Genomic DNA, 17,631 nt, shown 5'->3' with positions numbered 1-17,631 from the left:
ACATACTCAGAGGAGTACAAAACCTCTTTCATTTGTTTTGTAACTGCTGTGCTGCTGCACTGTTTCTGCTTGTCAACAGCAGTGCCAAGTTCCCACTTGGGAATTGCCCAAGTCAGCCTTGTTACCTTTGCTAAATTTGGTGCGAGATGTAACAAGAGAAAAATGCTCCATCAATCATGTTGCAGATGCAGAGAGGGAGAAGTGGGGGTTCAGAGTCAGAGAAATAAACCAGTGAAAGCTCAGCCAACAACCATTTCCTGCGTGAGATGATGGGAAAACTTTGCTGAACTCTCTTGGGACTTCATTTGTGAACACGCCTGCGTCCTCCAGAGCCCAAAGTTTTAGAGCGGAACCCAGGCACTTGGTTGGGGTGTTTTGAGCATTTCTGAAGTGAAATCCTCCTTTCCCTCTGTTGCCTGCTCCATCAGATAAAGTCAGCCTGCCAAGGCTTAAGTGTGTCAATGAACAGGGATCGGGTTGGTGGTGGGGGATCAATGATAAGTGCAGCTTGCCTCTTTAACTACTCCACACAAGACAAATAGAGATTAACCCATTTCAACCCTTATAACACATGTCAGTCAAGAGTCTCTTGAATACTCCTCTAACAAGACCCCAACCCTAACTTTTCCTCCCATGTTTTTTTATGGAATGAGGCTATCACACTCACTTGGTAGATGTTGCAATGGACAAAAACAATGATAAGGGGATATCAATACTAACTTTACACATTTTCTTCACATCAAATCCTGAACTAATTACCATGTCATATAAGTGGGAAGTACTGTAGATGTCATGATAATGGACTTTTATAATTTGTTGCTCTAAAAAGTGTATGCCAACTCCCCTGGTGAGATTGATCTTGCTATGATGTGCTTAATTCGTAATCTACAAAGCATACAGATGGACATATATAGAAAAATGTAACTTCTTTCATAGTCCACATGAATAGACATGAGCTGGAGAACTGTGAATCACCTCAGATATTTCAGGCATATTTGTTTTTTTTCTGCCTGTAAAGCCACCTCACTAAAATGCTTTTCATAAAAAATCAACATCAAAGTCTTGCAAAATTAAGGATGCTGAGCACAGATTGCAGAACAAGCAGCAAAAGTACATGGACTAGGTAATTGACCAGTTCATATTTTATCAATCAAGGCTTTGAGGACAGATGCACTTGCATCTTTAATGTCAAGATGAACGTTAATTATTTAAATTTTAACCACAACTGATGTTCCTGCCAGTTAAAAGGAAGTTGTTGTTGTTTTTTTTTTACTTTTTTACTTTCTTAAATGTTGTGAAGTGGATTAATGTTGGGTTTTTGTAGATTATGTAAAAATGCATACCATTTAAATCAGCTCTTTCAGTAAAGTGTGTTTAGATAAATAACATTTAAAATTTCCAGCAATAGAAACAAAGTCTGATTGATTAGTGATTAATGTTAATGTTAACCTCATAATCTACTTCAGTCAGAGAGTATGTTAATATGCACAGTTGACATGAGCTACACGTCTACAGCTTGATTTGACAATTTTATTGGAAAACTCTCCTTGCCCCGCTGTACAAGCACAAGGAAAGAATAGAATTATTGATGTAGTGTACAAAGTATTTCAGACTCCACTACAGTAGGTGGCGATGTGCCCCCTTTCTGCGTTTTACAATTGGATCTTATTCTGATTGACCTATTACGACATATATTAAACAATTGACAAACAAGTTAATAAGTGGCATACAGTACTGTGTTATGTTTGTGCAATATGTGTGTTTAAATAAAAATAAATAAAATAAAGGTTTAGAAAAACAAATTAAGAAAGGTGGCAAACAGGTTGTATTTCTAAAGCTAAAAACATATGCAACTAAACAACTCTGTATAATTTGTAAGTACAGACTAACACATTAAATCAGCATTTTTTTTAATGTAAACATACTTAATGATGATCTCCATGACTTTGAGGATATGAAACTGAATGCTAGCTACTAAAAGCGAAGCTAGCTAGCTAGATATGCAAATCTTTGCTGCTAAAGTTAATAAATCCAACATTTAGCCCTTTCCTATATATTTTCTGCTCTTGCAGTGTAAAAGGAAAACACAAAAATTTTTCAAATGCTTTTACTACAGCCTTTTGCACACAGCTCCAATGTAAAGAAATCTAAAGCTTGATTGGCTAGAGGCTAAGACTTTTGCGTAATGATGGGGTTATCGCTCCCTGGAGAGATCAGAGGTCAATAAAACATGCTTTTGTAATTCATAACTAATATATTTGTTAAAATACTGGTCATTTATTTTGGTGGTGATTGATGGAATGCATCCTTCAGTTCTGAGATCTTTATGCTAGGCCAACAATACCTTTTTTTTCCGCATGAAGGTCACAGATTAGTTCTTTAAAACGTCACTACAGGAGATTACTGACTTGTAAAATGGATATTTACTGCAGTGCAGCAGTTTAGATGAATAGCATACAGTGAGAAGCTGTGTCCCACAGGGACAGCTCCTCTGATAGGTGGTGACATGATATCTTTTTCAAAGCTGCCTCTCTCCTATTGTCATTTGTTTTCATTTGAAGGAAGATTAAAGAATATTTCATGCCTTTTGAAATTTCAGTGGGATTGTAGCTTTATTGTGCAGCATTGTGAAGGGATTGTGCTATGTGTTGGGAATTCATACAGCTTATCAAAGTCCATAAGGGACTGAGCCAGCAGACTGCATCCAGAGATATGCGGGTAATATTCAGTAGCTCAGATTCAGCTTGTTTATTTACTTTGCATCACTTTCTCATATCAGTGCACAACTAGTGCCAGAATATAGATGGTTGTTTGTTACAGTGTATGCTGATAGTAATCTACTCTCTTCCAGGTTTACACCAGATATGGAAAATGTTACACTTTCAATGGTAACAAGACCACATCCAGGAAAACCAAGCAGGGTGGAATGGGAAATGGCCTGGAGATCATGTTGGACATACAGCAGGATGAGTATTTGCCCATCTGGAGAGAGACAAGTAAGTCTTCAAACTATTCGTCCAATGCAATATGTTTCAACATTATATACCTCAAATAAAAATAACAAGTATAATTAAAATCTCTCAAAAAATTGTAATTAAAATCTCTGACTCTTATAAAGAATGTTTGATTGCCTTTTTGCAACCTGTAACATTTGAATTGTGAAATGGGAAATTCTTGAGTGGAAAAAACAATGACATTTGTGTTTGCATTGTAGCTGAATTAAATCCCCACTGGTTTATAATTTTAAATATAACTGAGATATCGTTTGTAGTTAGAGCAGTACAACCTCTAAAATGAGGCAGCCATCTGAAATCCCCTTGTCCTCGTCTTTTGCAACACTCCCTGCACATGCTTGAAGATGAGACTTCCCTGGAGGCTGGCATTCGAGTTCAGATACACAGTCAGGACGAGCCTCCCTACATCCACCAGCTGGGCTTTGGTGTCTCTCCGGGCTTCCAGACCTTTGTTTCATGTCAAGAGCAGAGGGTAGGTCTTCTTTATCACAGTACACCTTCTCTGCAACCCCCACTACCACCAGATAACTGTTGTCTCTGCTACAATTTGCCTCTGGTGGTTTACACAGGGGTCTAATAAATCTCTGTATGCTTAGCTGACCTACCTGCCCCAGCCCTGGGGGAACTGCCGCTCCTCCGGCAAAGAAAAGTTCCCAGGATACGACACGTACAGCATCAGTGCCTGTCGTTTGCTCTGTGAGACCAACGAGGTGATGCAAGTGTGCAATTGCAGAATGGTGCACATGCCTGGTAGGAACAACTCATATTCACACTTGCACAGAGCCTAATTGTTGACAAAAAATATGTATTTATATGAATTCAAACCCTCTATCGCATCCAAGCACATTTGTGTTTTTGACTTTTTGTTTTGAGCACATTTTATCCTTTTTTTCATGCATATTGTTGATGATTTCAAGGTTGTGCATTTTTTAGTGTTCTATAATTTTGTCAATTATTTTCTATTTTTAGCATTTTGTAAAAAATATGGCATACTCTTGTTACACAACCTGCGCAATTAAACCCATTGAAACCCATTCAAATCACTATTTTTGATCCTGCTTGAATATAAAGTATAAAACATGCATCTTCTCATTTCTCCCCTTAATTTGAAGCCTGGGGCTTTAAGTCTGTGCTCTGAGGTATTTCCTTCCCGATTACATCAATCATTTTTACCATATTAGGAAAATGGAGAAAATACCAGATTTTTCGGATTGGAAATTTAACATTGAGGAAAAAATAATAATGCATTTAAATAAATATTGCTGCTAATCGTTAACATATACCAGGCTCCAACAATCAACCTATAAATGGTCTAGTTTGTATGAAGTATATTGAAAATAAATGATTAATTGTGTATTTTAGACCATAAAATAGGATTGCATCATGACAAAAACATGGCAATTTAAGAGTTAAAAATTAAACGAATTCATTAACATTTCATATGTCTGATTAGGACTGATGCTGATTTATAACATTACCTATATATATATATATATATATACATATATATACATATATATAATTTATAAAAATGTTACAGCTTGAGTTTTTATTAACTCTTTTATGGGTGAAGGTTACATAATGTCAGTACTTTAAAGGTGTATCACAGTGTTAAGCAGGCTTAATTATTACATGATTTTTCTTTAGGTTATTCATGTTATTCAAAAGATTTTGTTCTACAGACAGTCTTCATGGAATAAAATGATCCATTATACAAAAAACCTCATCATTTCTCTACTTGAATAATTCTAGCAACTAGAATTTCAACTGCCCCATGCCTGACCTTGATGCTTGATATCTGGAGTGGAGTGCTCTTCAGTAGTGCAGGCAGCTCATGGGCTAGGCACTTTCAGCACTACATAAAAGTCTCAATGAGTATTAGATCCTCTTGTTTATACATATCATTAATCTTCCTGCTTTTTCTTAAGTTCTCACTGGTAGGGGGTTTGCTGGCAGTTTTTAAGTTTCTGCCTCTCTGTAATATAAAAGGGATGGAGGTGGATTTTATAGATTGTTTAAATTTTTTTTTACAAATTTAAAAAAATAAATAAAAAACACACTTATGCTGAAATAAATAAAGAAAATAACCTATGCAACACAGTTAATTTGTTTTGTTGTGATGTTTTATTATTGTCATAAAGTGAGGAAAAATTTTTTGAATAAAGTTTGGAATTGTGGAAAATGAGCAGAATTTTTATCAAGCAGAAAAGGCAATTGTTTTCTGTCTTTGTTCAGCTATTGAATTTCTTGTAGTGGTAAGTCTTACAGTACAAAAGGAGTATGGACAGCTTGTACGTCATCATGGCTATCTGAAAAGAGCCTGAAAAATGCCAATTTTAGAGGTACATTTCAATTCCAGGTAGAACCTATTTTACACCTTTGTATCACTTCAATATAGATACACAGTACAGCTGTCATAGCAGACTTTATTTAGCACAACTGCACATGAAAACATTTCTCAATGAACTACAAAATTGAAGACATTTCATTTGAGATAGAACAGCTTCTATAGATTTTAGTCCTTTAGTCCTCTGTAATTGAACTGATGCAGTCACAAGGCTGTACAAATACCATTGAAGTCCCCAAGTAACACATTTATATATCAGTTTAACATCTTGAACATTCTTCACAGGCTGTATATGTAAATCCAACAAGGAGGTCTGGTCCTTAGAGAAATGTTTGACTTGTGATTTAATCAGGACAGTCTGTGAAACAAACGTGTTTCTAATCAGTTTTGTGCTCTGCAGGTTAAAGTGCCTACCTCACTGAAAGATTGCGATCGTATACATTTCAGGCTCATGATTTCAAATAAATAACTGACTGGTCACTTTAATTCTAGTTTGAAACACATGCACACCAATGTTATGGCAAGGGTATAGATTTTTTTTTTAAATACAGCTTCAGCTTACAAATCAGCTGTCTAGAGAAAAAAAGAGTCAGAATGAATGGTGTTTAGAAAGCAGCAGAACCACTTACTGTGATTATAATGACATTATCACATAATCCCATCTATTATCAGATATAATACATTCATAAAACTATGAATGAAATATATTGTTGTAACTTTGCAGAAATAGCTTCCAATGGTTCCGAAAGCTTTTGGTTTACAAGCTTAGCAAGGGAGAACGATGTTAAGTTTTGATTTTACTTTTTTTTTGCAGCAGCAGCACCTTTAACCAACAATTTATGTTAGTTTTTGCAGAGTCAGTGTGCTGCTCAGAATTGAATTTATTATAATAAATGTTTTTGGATTAAGAGAGTTGATGTTCGTAATCCATTTCATTCTATCACTCACTTTAATTATAAAACAAAATGTCCACAGTCATCTTTATATGCAATAAAATCAGCCATACATGAACACATTCAAGGGGCGGCTGTGGAAAATACGTTTGAAGTTAGATCTTCAGGTCCTGCTGCTACTATCTGAGATTAGGCAAGACACTGAACCCCAAGTTTATCCCGCTGCTTGGCGGCCCCATGTGAATGTGAAAGAATAAATTAGTTAATACTGATGGAGATTTTACATAGCAATATCTTTCATTAGTTTGTGAATGGGCATGGATGGGTAGGTGCGACCTGTGATGTAAATGTTATTTTTGATTCAGAAGAATAGAGAGCGCTATACAAGCTCAAATCCATGAAGTTGTGTACATTTGTTCACAAAATGTTGCCTTCAAGCTTTGTGTGGTTTTGTTTCCTTTTATGTCACTGAACTATAGTTTTGTATATGTTGCTCCTCTATTTTACAGCCACTAAGTACATGTTGATGATGTGTAAGCATCAAAAGTATATTTTTAAAAAAGCAAAACGATTTCAAATGGCTGTGCCATGAGTCTTGAGCGGAAGTATAGAAGCAGGTTGACTACTTAAGATTTTAAGTTGCTTGCATTTGTGGCTAGCAGACAAAGACAACAAGAAACTTTAGCTACCACAGCACATCATCAAACACTGTCTCTTTTCTTCTGTCAGTAAGATTTATGGTTATTAATGTCATCTAACAATTCAGCTTTTTATATCAATGACATAAGTGTATGTCAAACTCTATCCCAGGCAGTTGACCCATTCCTTGGATCGCAAGATATTTTTTCACTCTGCATTAATTAACATTTCTTTGTGAAAACATTAAAACTATCGACCATTTCACAGAAAATCACATCTCTGCCAATGTATTGTTCAGTTGATGAATACCTGTCATTAATGGACTAGGAAATATGCCTGTTAGTGAGGATGTTTCTCATTGATTGTTTTTTAAAGACTTTCTAAATATGCCTCACAGGTGAACACAGCATGCCCTATTTATCAGATGTCCAAGATGGCCCAGGCTCTATAGACAGACGTCATCCTTTTGTGTGCCCACCTTCATTTTGGAGATAAATAATCAGCTGTGAAGTGTTGTTCACAGCTATGGCTCCTCATTGCAGCAGACACAGGTCACTGATCATTTTGTTTCTGATTGATCAGACTCATTTTCTGTTCTCCTCTCCAGGAACAGCAGATATCTGCCCTCCCAGTAAAATCACCTGCGTTGACAAAGCACTCGGTAAGAAACAATCCACCTTCATTTTTTTTCTCATTACATAGATTTCCCCCAAAGGGAAATGGAACACAATCAGTAAATATGATAAGGATTTTTTTCTGTAATGCAAATACCTGGAGGTAGACTTAATATTTTGAAATGACTTTCCCTCATTGTGATTTAGACACTTTAGAGCTAGATGGGGGTGCTGCCTCCATTGTTGAAATGTTAATATTAACCTGACACTCCATTCCCGCATCTGCATTCCCTCCCCCCTTTACCCTGAGCGGACTGCAAACTCACTCCCCTACAGCAGACATGAACAAAGGTGCCTTGGATTCAAAGGCATTTTGATTGCAGTAAAAATGACTTTTTTATGGTCAATGCAGACGCATAATTATCATCTCTCAGCCAAATAGGCCAGAAATTTAATTATGTCTCTCTCAGATGAATTTAAACACTATTTGAAATAGGGTTGAATAAAATCTTAGATATATCTTTTGAGAATGGCCTGTATTCTTGTCAGTCATATCCCTGTGAACAATAGTGTGAATAAATTCAGCCTCTATGAAAATTTAGATTATATTTATATTGTAAAGGTGTTTTGTTCCAAAATCAGAATAACTTCTTCCAGATCAAAGATGCATTACACTGTCATTTTGCATACAAATAATCCTATTGTTACGTTTATAAAACACACATAATAATTGCTTCTTTCAGTGCTCCCCTTCTCATTCTTTGACGGTACTGATGATGCATTTAGAAGTTGAAAAAAAAAAAGACATTTGGAAAAGGCTTTCACAGTTACATACCTTATAATGTTTGTAGGTGTGATTGTGAATATGAATATATAAATGTGAGAGCAATTCATTTTAGCACATTAGTTTTGATTAAATTTAGTTATTTAAAAAAACTTTTAGGAGCTTTTGTACTATTATTACAGTTGCTACAGCTGGTTTCTATCAATTATTATGTTGAGACTTAATCATAGTTTTGCTGATACATCCACATTGACATTTTGTAGTCACTTTCTAATATGAACAATGCTAGAAAATGGACATGGCATGTCTTCTATCCACTAAAGGATTTTGTAACCTGTAAATGAATTATTTAAAGTGTGACATAAATTTGTTAAATTGCCATACAAATTAAAGACTAGTACTCATATTCTGTACGTAAAAAAGTTTCCAATTAAAGAGCCCCATTACAAATTTCAATGTAAAAATGTTTCCTGTAAGAACAGTTTAACAGTTTCTCACATACAGCGTGCTTGGATTTATATGCTGAGCTGTTTACAGGATCTGTATCTGAAATAAGCCAACCAAGCAATAATGGCTGGATATTTCCAATAACCTCATGACACAATACATATCGTCATAGACATTGATTTTGAATAATGACATAACAGAAGTAGAATTCACTACAACAGCTTTTCTATAGTCTTGAGAATAACTACAGTGACATATATTTAATGATCCTATAACTTCAACAAAAACCAAATCATGTCCTCAGACATACCAGAAGAAAATATTCAAATATTCAGACCTTTTAATATATGCAAATACTATATTCTTTAGTGGTAAACTAAAAATAGTCCTCTCTGTTGTCTCTCTTGCTCTCTCTTGTGTGAAATATTTTGCTTGACTATGAGATACTTACATTTTCAAGAAAGTCCTGCTCCTTTACATCTGCAAACTACTTAAGCACCACCATTTCTGTATTAAAACGGGGAGTGGGGATTAATAACATGACTCACACTCATTAAGCAGCTGCCCTGAGCCTTTAAACTTGAAAGCTTGATTCAGTGTTGGTTGGGACAGTACACACTGACCCCGGGAAGCAGGCTTCGCTGTTGTTGTTAGCGACTTGTAATTTTTAGACAGAGCTTGGTTGTTATGTCACAAAAGAGCAGGTAAAAGACTTTCCTCTTTGTTCTATTTCGTTACAAAAGAGCAGGTAAGAGACCTTACTCATTGTATTATTATTTCAGGCAGCCGCAGGTGTCTTCCAGCATCAAACCACACTCAAAGATAGTGACTAACTCTGTGCAAATTGGAGCATTAAGCAGCTTAACAGGCTGAGAGTTCTCTTAAACTCAACTCAGAGAGGAGTAAATTGAACTTTCATCCACCTTGTGGCCAGAAACACATCTTCAAATAAAAACTTATTGTATGCAGTTTTTTATCAGCTTAAGCTTTCAGTGCATTGTGAGTAGTTTAAAAGTGAGCAAAAACTAGCTCATTCAGTGACAATGGTATGTGTATAACTTATTTTGCTGCCCGCTAACTGAAAAAAACAAAAACAAAAAACATTTATATTCGTCCCACATTCCTACATGGCCCTTTGTTGCAGATGTCTGTTGATTCACTGTCATATTGTGTATTTCTATCACAAGCACTGAAATTGACCCTGCCTATCAGTTAAACCACTGTTTTGTTTGTGTTGCAGCACAGTTACAGAAGAACAGCGGGGATGCCTGCCCATGTGAGACACCCTGTAATCTCACCCGCTACGGTAAAGAGCTCTCCATGGTCAAAATCCCGAGCAAGGGCTCTGCTCGCTATCTCTCCAGGAAATACGACAAGTCAGAGGACTACATCAGGTATGACAGGGAGCTTAATCAGAACCATGTATGAGCAATGAGATGGCTTAAGAATTAAAAGGGCCATAAACTTTGACCTCCAGTCTGCAATAATAACTGACACCAATAAACAAAAGTTGATTATATTTTCACCAAGACAACAATTTGTCTTTAGGTTATAAATCAATCTTTTTAGTGGTAAGAATGATGGCAAGTTTATTGTCAGGCACTGTCCGATTTGCATACTAATAACGTGATTTTTATTTAAAGGGGAGATTTACAAAAATTAAATGTTATTTTATAACGTTTGATGACTCAAAAAGGACTACACTTCAAAATGTATAAAGACTTCTTTATATTGAATTAAATGTGAATTATGTTATTCAATTTTTTGGGTGTGCGGCTACCTGTTTTATATCCAGCACTATTCTAGGGGTAAATATGATCTTACCTAATATCATTTCAAATATGTCAATTTTGATTAAAATTTATATTTACTGTAGTGCATTCAACTTTTGTAACACCACCAAAATTTTAGTTTTCCAGAAATTATATGGTAAATGGACTTGAGCTTGTATCGCGCTTTTCTAGTCTTCTGACTACTCAAAGCACTTTTACACCACAGATCACACCTACCCATTCACACCCATCCACACTGATGGCTGGTTATATGCCCATCTTGTAACTAATTCCATTCACGCCACATTCATACGCCCCTGACGCAGCAGGGGGAGCAATTTGGGGTTAAGTGTCTTGCCCAAGGACACATCGGACATGTTGCTCGCAGGAGCTGGGAATCGAACTCTTGACCTTCCGATTGAGGGACGACGACTCTACCAACTGAGCTCACATCCACCCTCAGGACAGAGGAGCACATAGAATACTGAGAATAGAAAAGTCAGAGCAGAGAGCAAAAACATTCTCAAAGTAATCATGATTGTGGAAAACTGCCATACAATTTTAACGTCTTTCCATATTACTTGAGCATGTGTCTTCATGGTAACAGCAATATTGTTTGGGTAGGTACTTGTAAAGACATGCAAGTAATTAGATGGATTAGATACTGAAGAACTCTGATGTCATTGTAAAACTAACGGAAAGCTCACGCAGACTAATACTAAAAAAATTTAATAATTTGAAAAAATACTAATGTATTTTTTGATTTTCCATGAAGTTTTCAAGTCATCTGCTTAAATTCACTGAAAAAAAAATGCCTGTATGTGTATGCCTTATGATAACAGAGGCGCATTACTCAGTATAGATAAAACCTGACTGAAAGCGATTTACTATGATTTAAGAGCTTCAATGGGCCATTAGAAATTGCAAAACACTATTGTACAACAAATTATCTAGAAACGACTAGTTCAGCTTTAACTTTTTAAAATGTCTTTGTTTAGATTTTGTTTAAATAACTTACTAAAAATGTAATAATATTGCAACCTCTCTCATTAACTCATGTTGAGTGCATGATGAGTGTGGAAAATGTAAACACTACCATTCCAGAAAGCTCACGACGCCTCCCAACACTTAATATTAGCAGACTTTCTAAATCCAGAGAGATCAGAGACGTGTCACTGACTGAGCAAGCTGTCAGTGCTCCTTTCATTTAAACCCTGAAACTCCTCATTATCTCACAATCGCTGCTTAGATTTGTGTAAAGCCCTTTAGGCCTGACATTCCTATCATGACAATTTAAAGAGAGCACAAATTGAGTAGGATGAACATTTTTATAATATGTTAGATTTTTAATGAATTGTAAAAAAATAAGTGCTTCACTGTTTCACATACACACTCACTCTCTGCTTGTTTTTCCAGAGACAACTTCTTAGTCTTGGATATTTTCTTTGAAGCTCTAAACTATGAAACTATTGAGCAAAAGAAAGCCTACGATGTTGCAGGTTTATTAGGTAAGATTTCTGTCACTTTTTCCTCTCTACCTGAATATCCAAATAGACTGGCTGTTGTAGCATGAAAAGTCTTTCATTTCCTATCATTAACAGTACAGGTCTAGGTGTTTTGTGCGTAGTGCCTCTCTTTAAGTGTTCCTTCTTTCCAGGTGACATTGGTGGACAGATGGGCTTATTCATCGGAGCAAGTATCCTGACGATTTTGGAAATTCTGGATTATATCTATGAGGTGGAGTGTCCTTGCAAGTCTAAATTTCATCAAACAATCTCAAAATGGATTCAGAGCTATCTTAAGTAATTATCAATACAGATATTATAGTGCAGGATTGTGCTACACCAACAACAAAAAAGATGTAAATAAGTGATAGCACATATTTTTATGGATTTATTCGTCTTGATAAATTTGTGGATATATCTTTAATCGTGCCAACCATGTGAGAGTAATTCTCTTAGGTTTGTGAAGCTGTAATACATACATGTGTAATTGTGTGTCAAGGACACAGGAGACTGAAGTCAAGTATTTGTGGGCTGTCTTTCTAGCAGAAAATGAGGAACACTATAAAGAAGAATACTTTGCCAGTGATCGTGAGATCTTGGTCAGCACTATGCCAGTGACTGCAGAGTCCTGGTCAGCACGATGTTAGTGATTGTGAGATCCTGGTCAGCAGCATGCCAGTAACTGCAAGGTTCTGGTCATCAAGCATGTTTGAGCTATAGTCTGTGATGTATATTATGTAGTTATGTTATTTGACCATGGCTAAATAAATCTAAGATGACCCACAAGTCTGTTTGGCAATATTCTCCTCATTCATTCAACACAGAAATAGAAACCTTACAATAAACATGAGTGTCTACATTTTTTATTTCAATATTCCCTACCATTGACAATTTTCCTGATAAGGATAGTGTAAATGTTATCACTTGTGATGCATGTCAGGAGTGTTTTTGATTTCCAGGCTGGGGAAATTATGCAGAACATGTGAGTAACGATGATCATTAAATAGAGTGCCTATGTCAGCCCTTTAAGATTTCTAGCCAAAAGCCTGCTGACTGCCAAACATGTATGAACAAAGTATAATTAGTGGGGGGAAATTCAATGCAGAAATCTCTTTGAGTGAACTCATCATTCTGCTGTGAGTCTCTGCTCCCTCGCTCACCTCTGCTCTTTTGTCCCCCCTGCTATGGGTGAAACCAGGTGATCAAGCATCGGCTTCAACGCATGCTAAAGCCACAAAAGGAGGAGAAGAACAAGCAGCAGACCAGCACTGTTGCAACAGTGGGTTTAGGTGAACTGAAAGTAAAGGTATAGCACATCATGTATAAGTTACAAATTCAAGTGTAACATTTTCAGATGCAGTACTGCAACTCTATGAAACAAAAAGAGAATAATAAAGGGAGTGGCAAAGCAAAATTCTTAAAATTATAAAGATGTAATTCCCAATTAGTCTTAGCCACAAAAAGAATCACACCCATCCCTGCTATTGCCAAACTATATTTTGAAGATGCTTATACTGTTTCTGAACAATACACTTCTTGTATCCCTTTTGGAAAACTTTTCCGCAGTTCCATTTAACTAAAATGTGTCACAATTTACATTCCACATGATCTTTGAGGCATTGTCTTGAAGTTGACTTGTCCGTTGTGCCTTCCACAGGATCCCAATGACATGACAAGGAATCACCCACAGGGGGCCTATGCCAACACAATTCTCCCGAACCACCACCACCCACAACCTCACCCTCACCAACGCCATGCTGGGCCCCATGGGGTGTTTGAGGACTTTGCTTGTTAGAGTCAGCCATTTCTTCTGGTCCTGGTGACAACAAAAGATAAGAGCTGTCTGTGTTGAGATCAATGACAGACCGTTTGCATTTTTGTTTGTCATTTGCTGTCACCAGTGAAAAGCTACAGCCAAAGTTGAACACCAAACTTGTGCTGCCAACAAAGCACTTTCAGTCATACAGTATGTAGGCACAAATTGAACACCACTTTTACTTTTTTTTCCTCTCTGGATGGGACTCCTATCAACAGTGTCCAGGAAAAGTTTTGTTACTTGATCACAAAAAAAGAACATGATGAATAATGCATGTCACTTTGATCCAGTTTCTATTACAAAAAGGGAAAATATGAGTTACTTATTTGGCTAGTAGCCTCTTTAATTATTTTTTAGGTGTATATCCTCATTTATCTGTCATCATACTATTCTGTCCACTCAACTGAAAACAAAGTGTACCATCAAACCATTACACAATATAAATTATGTATAATTTTATGAGATACTACTATATAAATATATACATATATATATATATGTTCTAAATATTGTACTCAAGATGGGAAGTTTTCAGAGAGAAAATATTAGTCGTGTTACAACCATGCAGAATATGGGAAAATTATTTAGGCTGAACTGTTTGATCTTAGAAGATTTAGCAGCATCTTTCCACATGATACAATTTGTCTGGTTTGTGGTTGAGGTGTTAGAGAGTAGCCTTTTACTTGTACATAAAGTCCAACTTTAAAATGATTAGCTCAAAAGTTACGTTTTAATGGTTGTTGTTTATACTTAGTTAACATATACGTAATGGATTATAATTTTATTATGTATATGTTTTAGAAAATACTCTTTAGGACAGTTACTATCGGAATTGTAGCAATTATTATACACTTACTATCTGCAGAAATGTTAGACTGCAAAGCATCAATACATTTGTACAGGTGACAGAAATGGACTGAATGATCTGCCTTTTGAAGGAGATAGAAAAACCATGCATAAGGATGGTATATGTTTTAGTTATGAATAGCTGTACTTTAAAAAAAAATTATTCTATTTAGTTTCCAAACCATCCACTTTTTGATTGGCTTCATGGCTTTAAGCTGACATAAGCAATAAGAAACAGAATTTTAGTTTTTGCAAAGTCATCTTCTTTAGCTTGTGGACTAATACTGTAGAAGTGTAGCAGCTATTTACAGCAGACACCTCTGTGTGTATGTGTGTTTATCCGTCGTGAGTTTGTTTTTGTGTGTGTGTGTGTGTGTTTATCAGTAGTGGGTTTGTTTGTGTGTGTGTGTGTGTGTGTGTGTGTGTGTGTGTGCGTGTGTTTGTCAGGTGTGTGTTTGTTTGCATGTGCACTAACATCTTGCACACAGGACTGAGTCATTGATGTGACTCAATTGAGCTGAAACGTGAAAAAATGGAAGTTTGAACATTTAATAGTTAGCAAGACAACCACAAATTAGTTTGCAGTTGCAAATTAGCAAATAATAAATACTATTACAATTATTTTATATTATGTTGTCAAGTTAAAATATCTCTTTTCAGTCCCAAGCTTGCCCAGAGGAGTTGAAATGGAAATGTCTGCAGAGGCTCAAGTATTCTGATTAGGTAACTTAATTCTAATGGTTGGAACAGAGCAACAAAAGTTACAAATAGCACAAGATAAAAAAGCTGAAATGAGAATAAAAAAAAATTGTGACATTTATTCACTCTTTATTGTGTCATTTTCATGGAAGGTCAGTCTGCTCACTTTCACCATTTGCATGTAGGAAATTAATAATGTGTTACCTTTGGCTTCACCTGATGTCCAATGGACTTTTGTGGCAGGAGTAACCAGCTGTATTCCTCATGAATTAAGACATTTTAGATCTACACTGTTTAAAAAACTATGTATTATTTTACTGTGTGATCTCCACAGCAGAAGGATTAAGTGGAATTCACAATAATCCAAATTAAGTGCTGATATGGATTTCCATACAGTATATAACAGAAAAAAGCTAGTTACTGCACAAAAAAAATCATCTAATTAATCATAACTCAAGTCTTATTTAATTTTGTCATTTCCTTCAATTTAAGTATTGACTTAAAAATGAATAGTTACCAAAATGACATGGAAGTAATTAAAGTATTACATAAATTTTTAATTGAAGAGACCTCACCTCCTGATTTAGGATCTCATTTTGGATCCCTCTGTAAGCTCTTGCGGAGCATCTTATTGCTGGCCTGGTGTTTCCAGCATATCTCCATATGATATGTCGTTTTAATACTTTCTCTGAGTTATTTCATCTTTTTTACTTTATCCCTGGAACTGTCTGTGTGTCACTGCAGGATAATGACACCTCTTGTTTATTATCAGTTCACTCAGCTAGACCTCTATGGTGGTCACAAAAACATTTTTTCATTGTTCCACTTATTTCAGTAGTAAAATTGCTTTTTTTGTTGCGATTGTTTGTTTTTGTCTTTGTTGTGACCACAATGAGTAATGCATGTCACTGATCCATAATAATAATAAGTTATGTTACTGCCATTCAACCGTCAAAAATAATCACATGAAAACAAAAATTGTTACTCAGACCCAAGTAAAACAAGGTAACCGAAGCTTCATAAAATCCACCATTAGCTATTACTGTGTAAAGTGGCAAGTAAGAACTTTAAAGATGCAAAAATCTTGAGCAAAACCAGACAGGCATGTAAGGGGGAGACAAACAGGGTCAGGTAGCGAAATATTGATGAAAATGAGTCATACCTGAAGAGTTGGACAGACAGACAGTAAGGACATGAACACTATGATAATAATAAAGGACCAACAAACAATACCAAAAACATCTCTAACAATGACAAATTTGTTCTGATTCTGACGGAACAAATCTTTCATGACTACACATGATTTGGATCAGAAGAAAGAATCGATTTGCCTTCTTACAGTTAGAACTTCTTAACTGGTCTTTACTTAGATGTCACCTTCTTTACAGGCACTCTTGCATAATCTTTTGCTCATTCTAGCTTTGCTTTGTATCGTTATTTATAATCATGCAAGAAGTCATTCAGAGATACAAACTCAGGAAGGATACAATACCTGAGATGGTTATCAATGCAGACCTGTAAGATTTTTCACGGGTTGCACAATCAGTGCATCGTAGCTTTAGACTTTGTGGACAATAATCCATTTATATGTTTCATGAAATAAGGGTACAATAAGTGCCCCACCTATTTCAGATACAGCTGTGACACAAGGTAGATCAGCGAAATCGAAACGATTACAAATATTTCAATCCTTGCAGAGGTGCCTATCATCATTCTCTCTATCACCTTATCTACAGTGATGCACCAACAGCTGGTTTCAGTATATTTTACAATGTGTGGGATCATATTTTCCGATTTGTTGCTAATTTGAATAAAGGCGGTCTGACCCACACTCGCAGAAAACAATTCCGTCCAAAGCCTTCTGTTTTGACAAGCCTTTAACTTTCCCCTCATTTCCAAACTTGGCTGGTAAATTTATAAAATGCTTTGCATTACAAATGATTATGTTTACAAACGTCTACATAATTTTTCAGTTAATTTGATGGATGTATTCTGGTGCTGCATTATGGCTCTTCGCCACTGTAGCTCACAATGTGATTCCCCTGTCCTCTATCCGTCAAATCCCCTCCTCCTGTCAAGTAATCATGGGCTATACATGGCTGTTTAATATTCATAATCATGTGTCACTTTGACATTTTCAAAAGGTTCCCAATCACAGTCTCTGATGGCATCCTGTACAGGCTATGCATAACAATCTTCTTCTCTGTCATCAATAATTGTAGCTATCCTCAGCCAAGTCACACAGGGGCTGGTGT

The 17,631-nt window shown here is 36.0% G+C and overlaps 1 protein-coding gene across 3 annotated transcripts in view; it reads left to right on the top strand.

Moving 5' to 3' along the window:
* Positions 1–15,663, top strand: part of asic4a (acid-sensing (proton-gated) ion channel family member 4a) — an 88,259-nt gene extending 72,596 nt beyond the window's left edge. For 2 of the 3 annotated variants that reach the window (XM_079358456.1, XM_079358455.1), the window contains 9 exons: positions 2,852–2,996; positions 3,359–3,486; positions 3,611–3,764; positions 7,501–7,554; positions 9,979–10,132; positions 11,927–12,018; positions 12,168–12,247; positions 13,214–13,321; positions 13,673–15,663. In XM_079358456.1, the coding sequence (XP_079214582.1) occupies positions 2,852–2,996; positions 3,359–3,486; positions 3,611–3,764; positions 7,501–7,554; positions 9,979–10,132; positions 11,927–12,018; positions 12,168–12,247; positions 13,214–13,321; positions 13,673–13,810 (1,053 nt within the window). In that variant the 3' untranslated portion in view covers positions 13,811–15,663. The remainder of the gene's footprint in view (positions 1–2,851; positions 2,997–3,358; positions 3,487–3,610; positions 3,765–7,500; positions 7,555–9,978; positions 10,133–11,926; positions 12,019–12,167; positions 12,248–13,213; positions 13,322–13,672) is intronic. The other variant, XR_013780338.1, reaches the window with a different exon arrangement.
* The last annotated feature ends 1,968 nt before the right edge of the window (positions 15,664–17,631 follow it).

The sequence above is a fragment of the Symphodus melops genome (assembly GCF_947650265.1).
Source record: "Symphodus melops genome assembly, chromosome: 12".
NCBI classification, from domain to species: Eukaryota; Metazoa; Chordata; class Actinopteri; order Labriformes; family Labridae; genus Symphodus; species Symphodus melops.
This window is presented reverse-complemented; position numbering and strand designations above follow the sequence as displayed.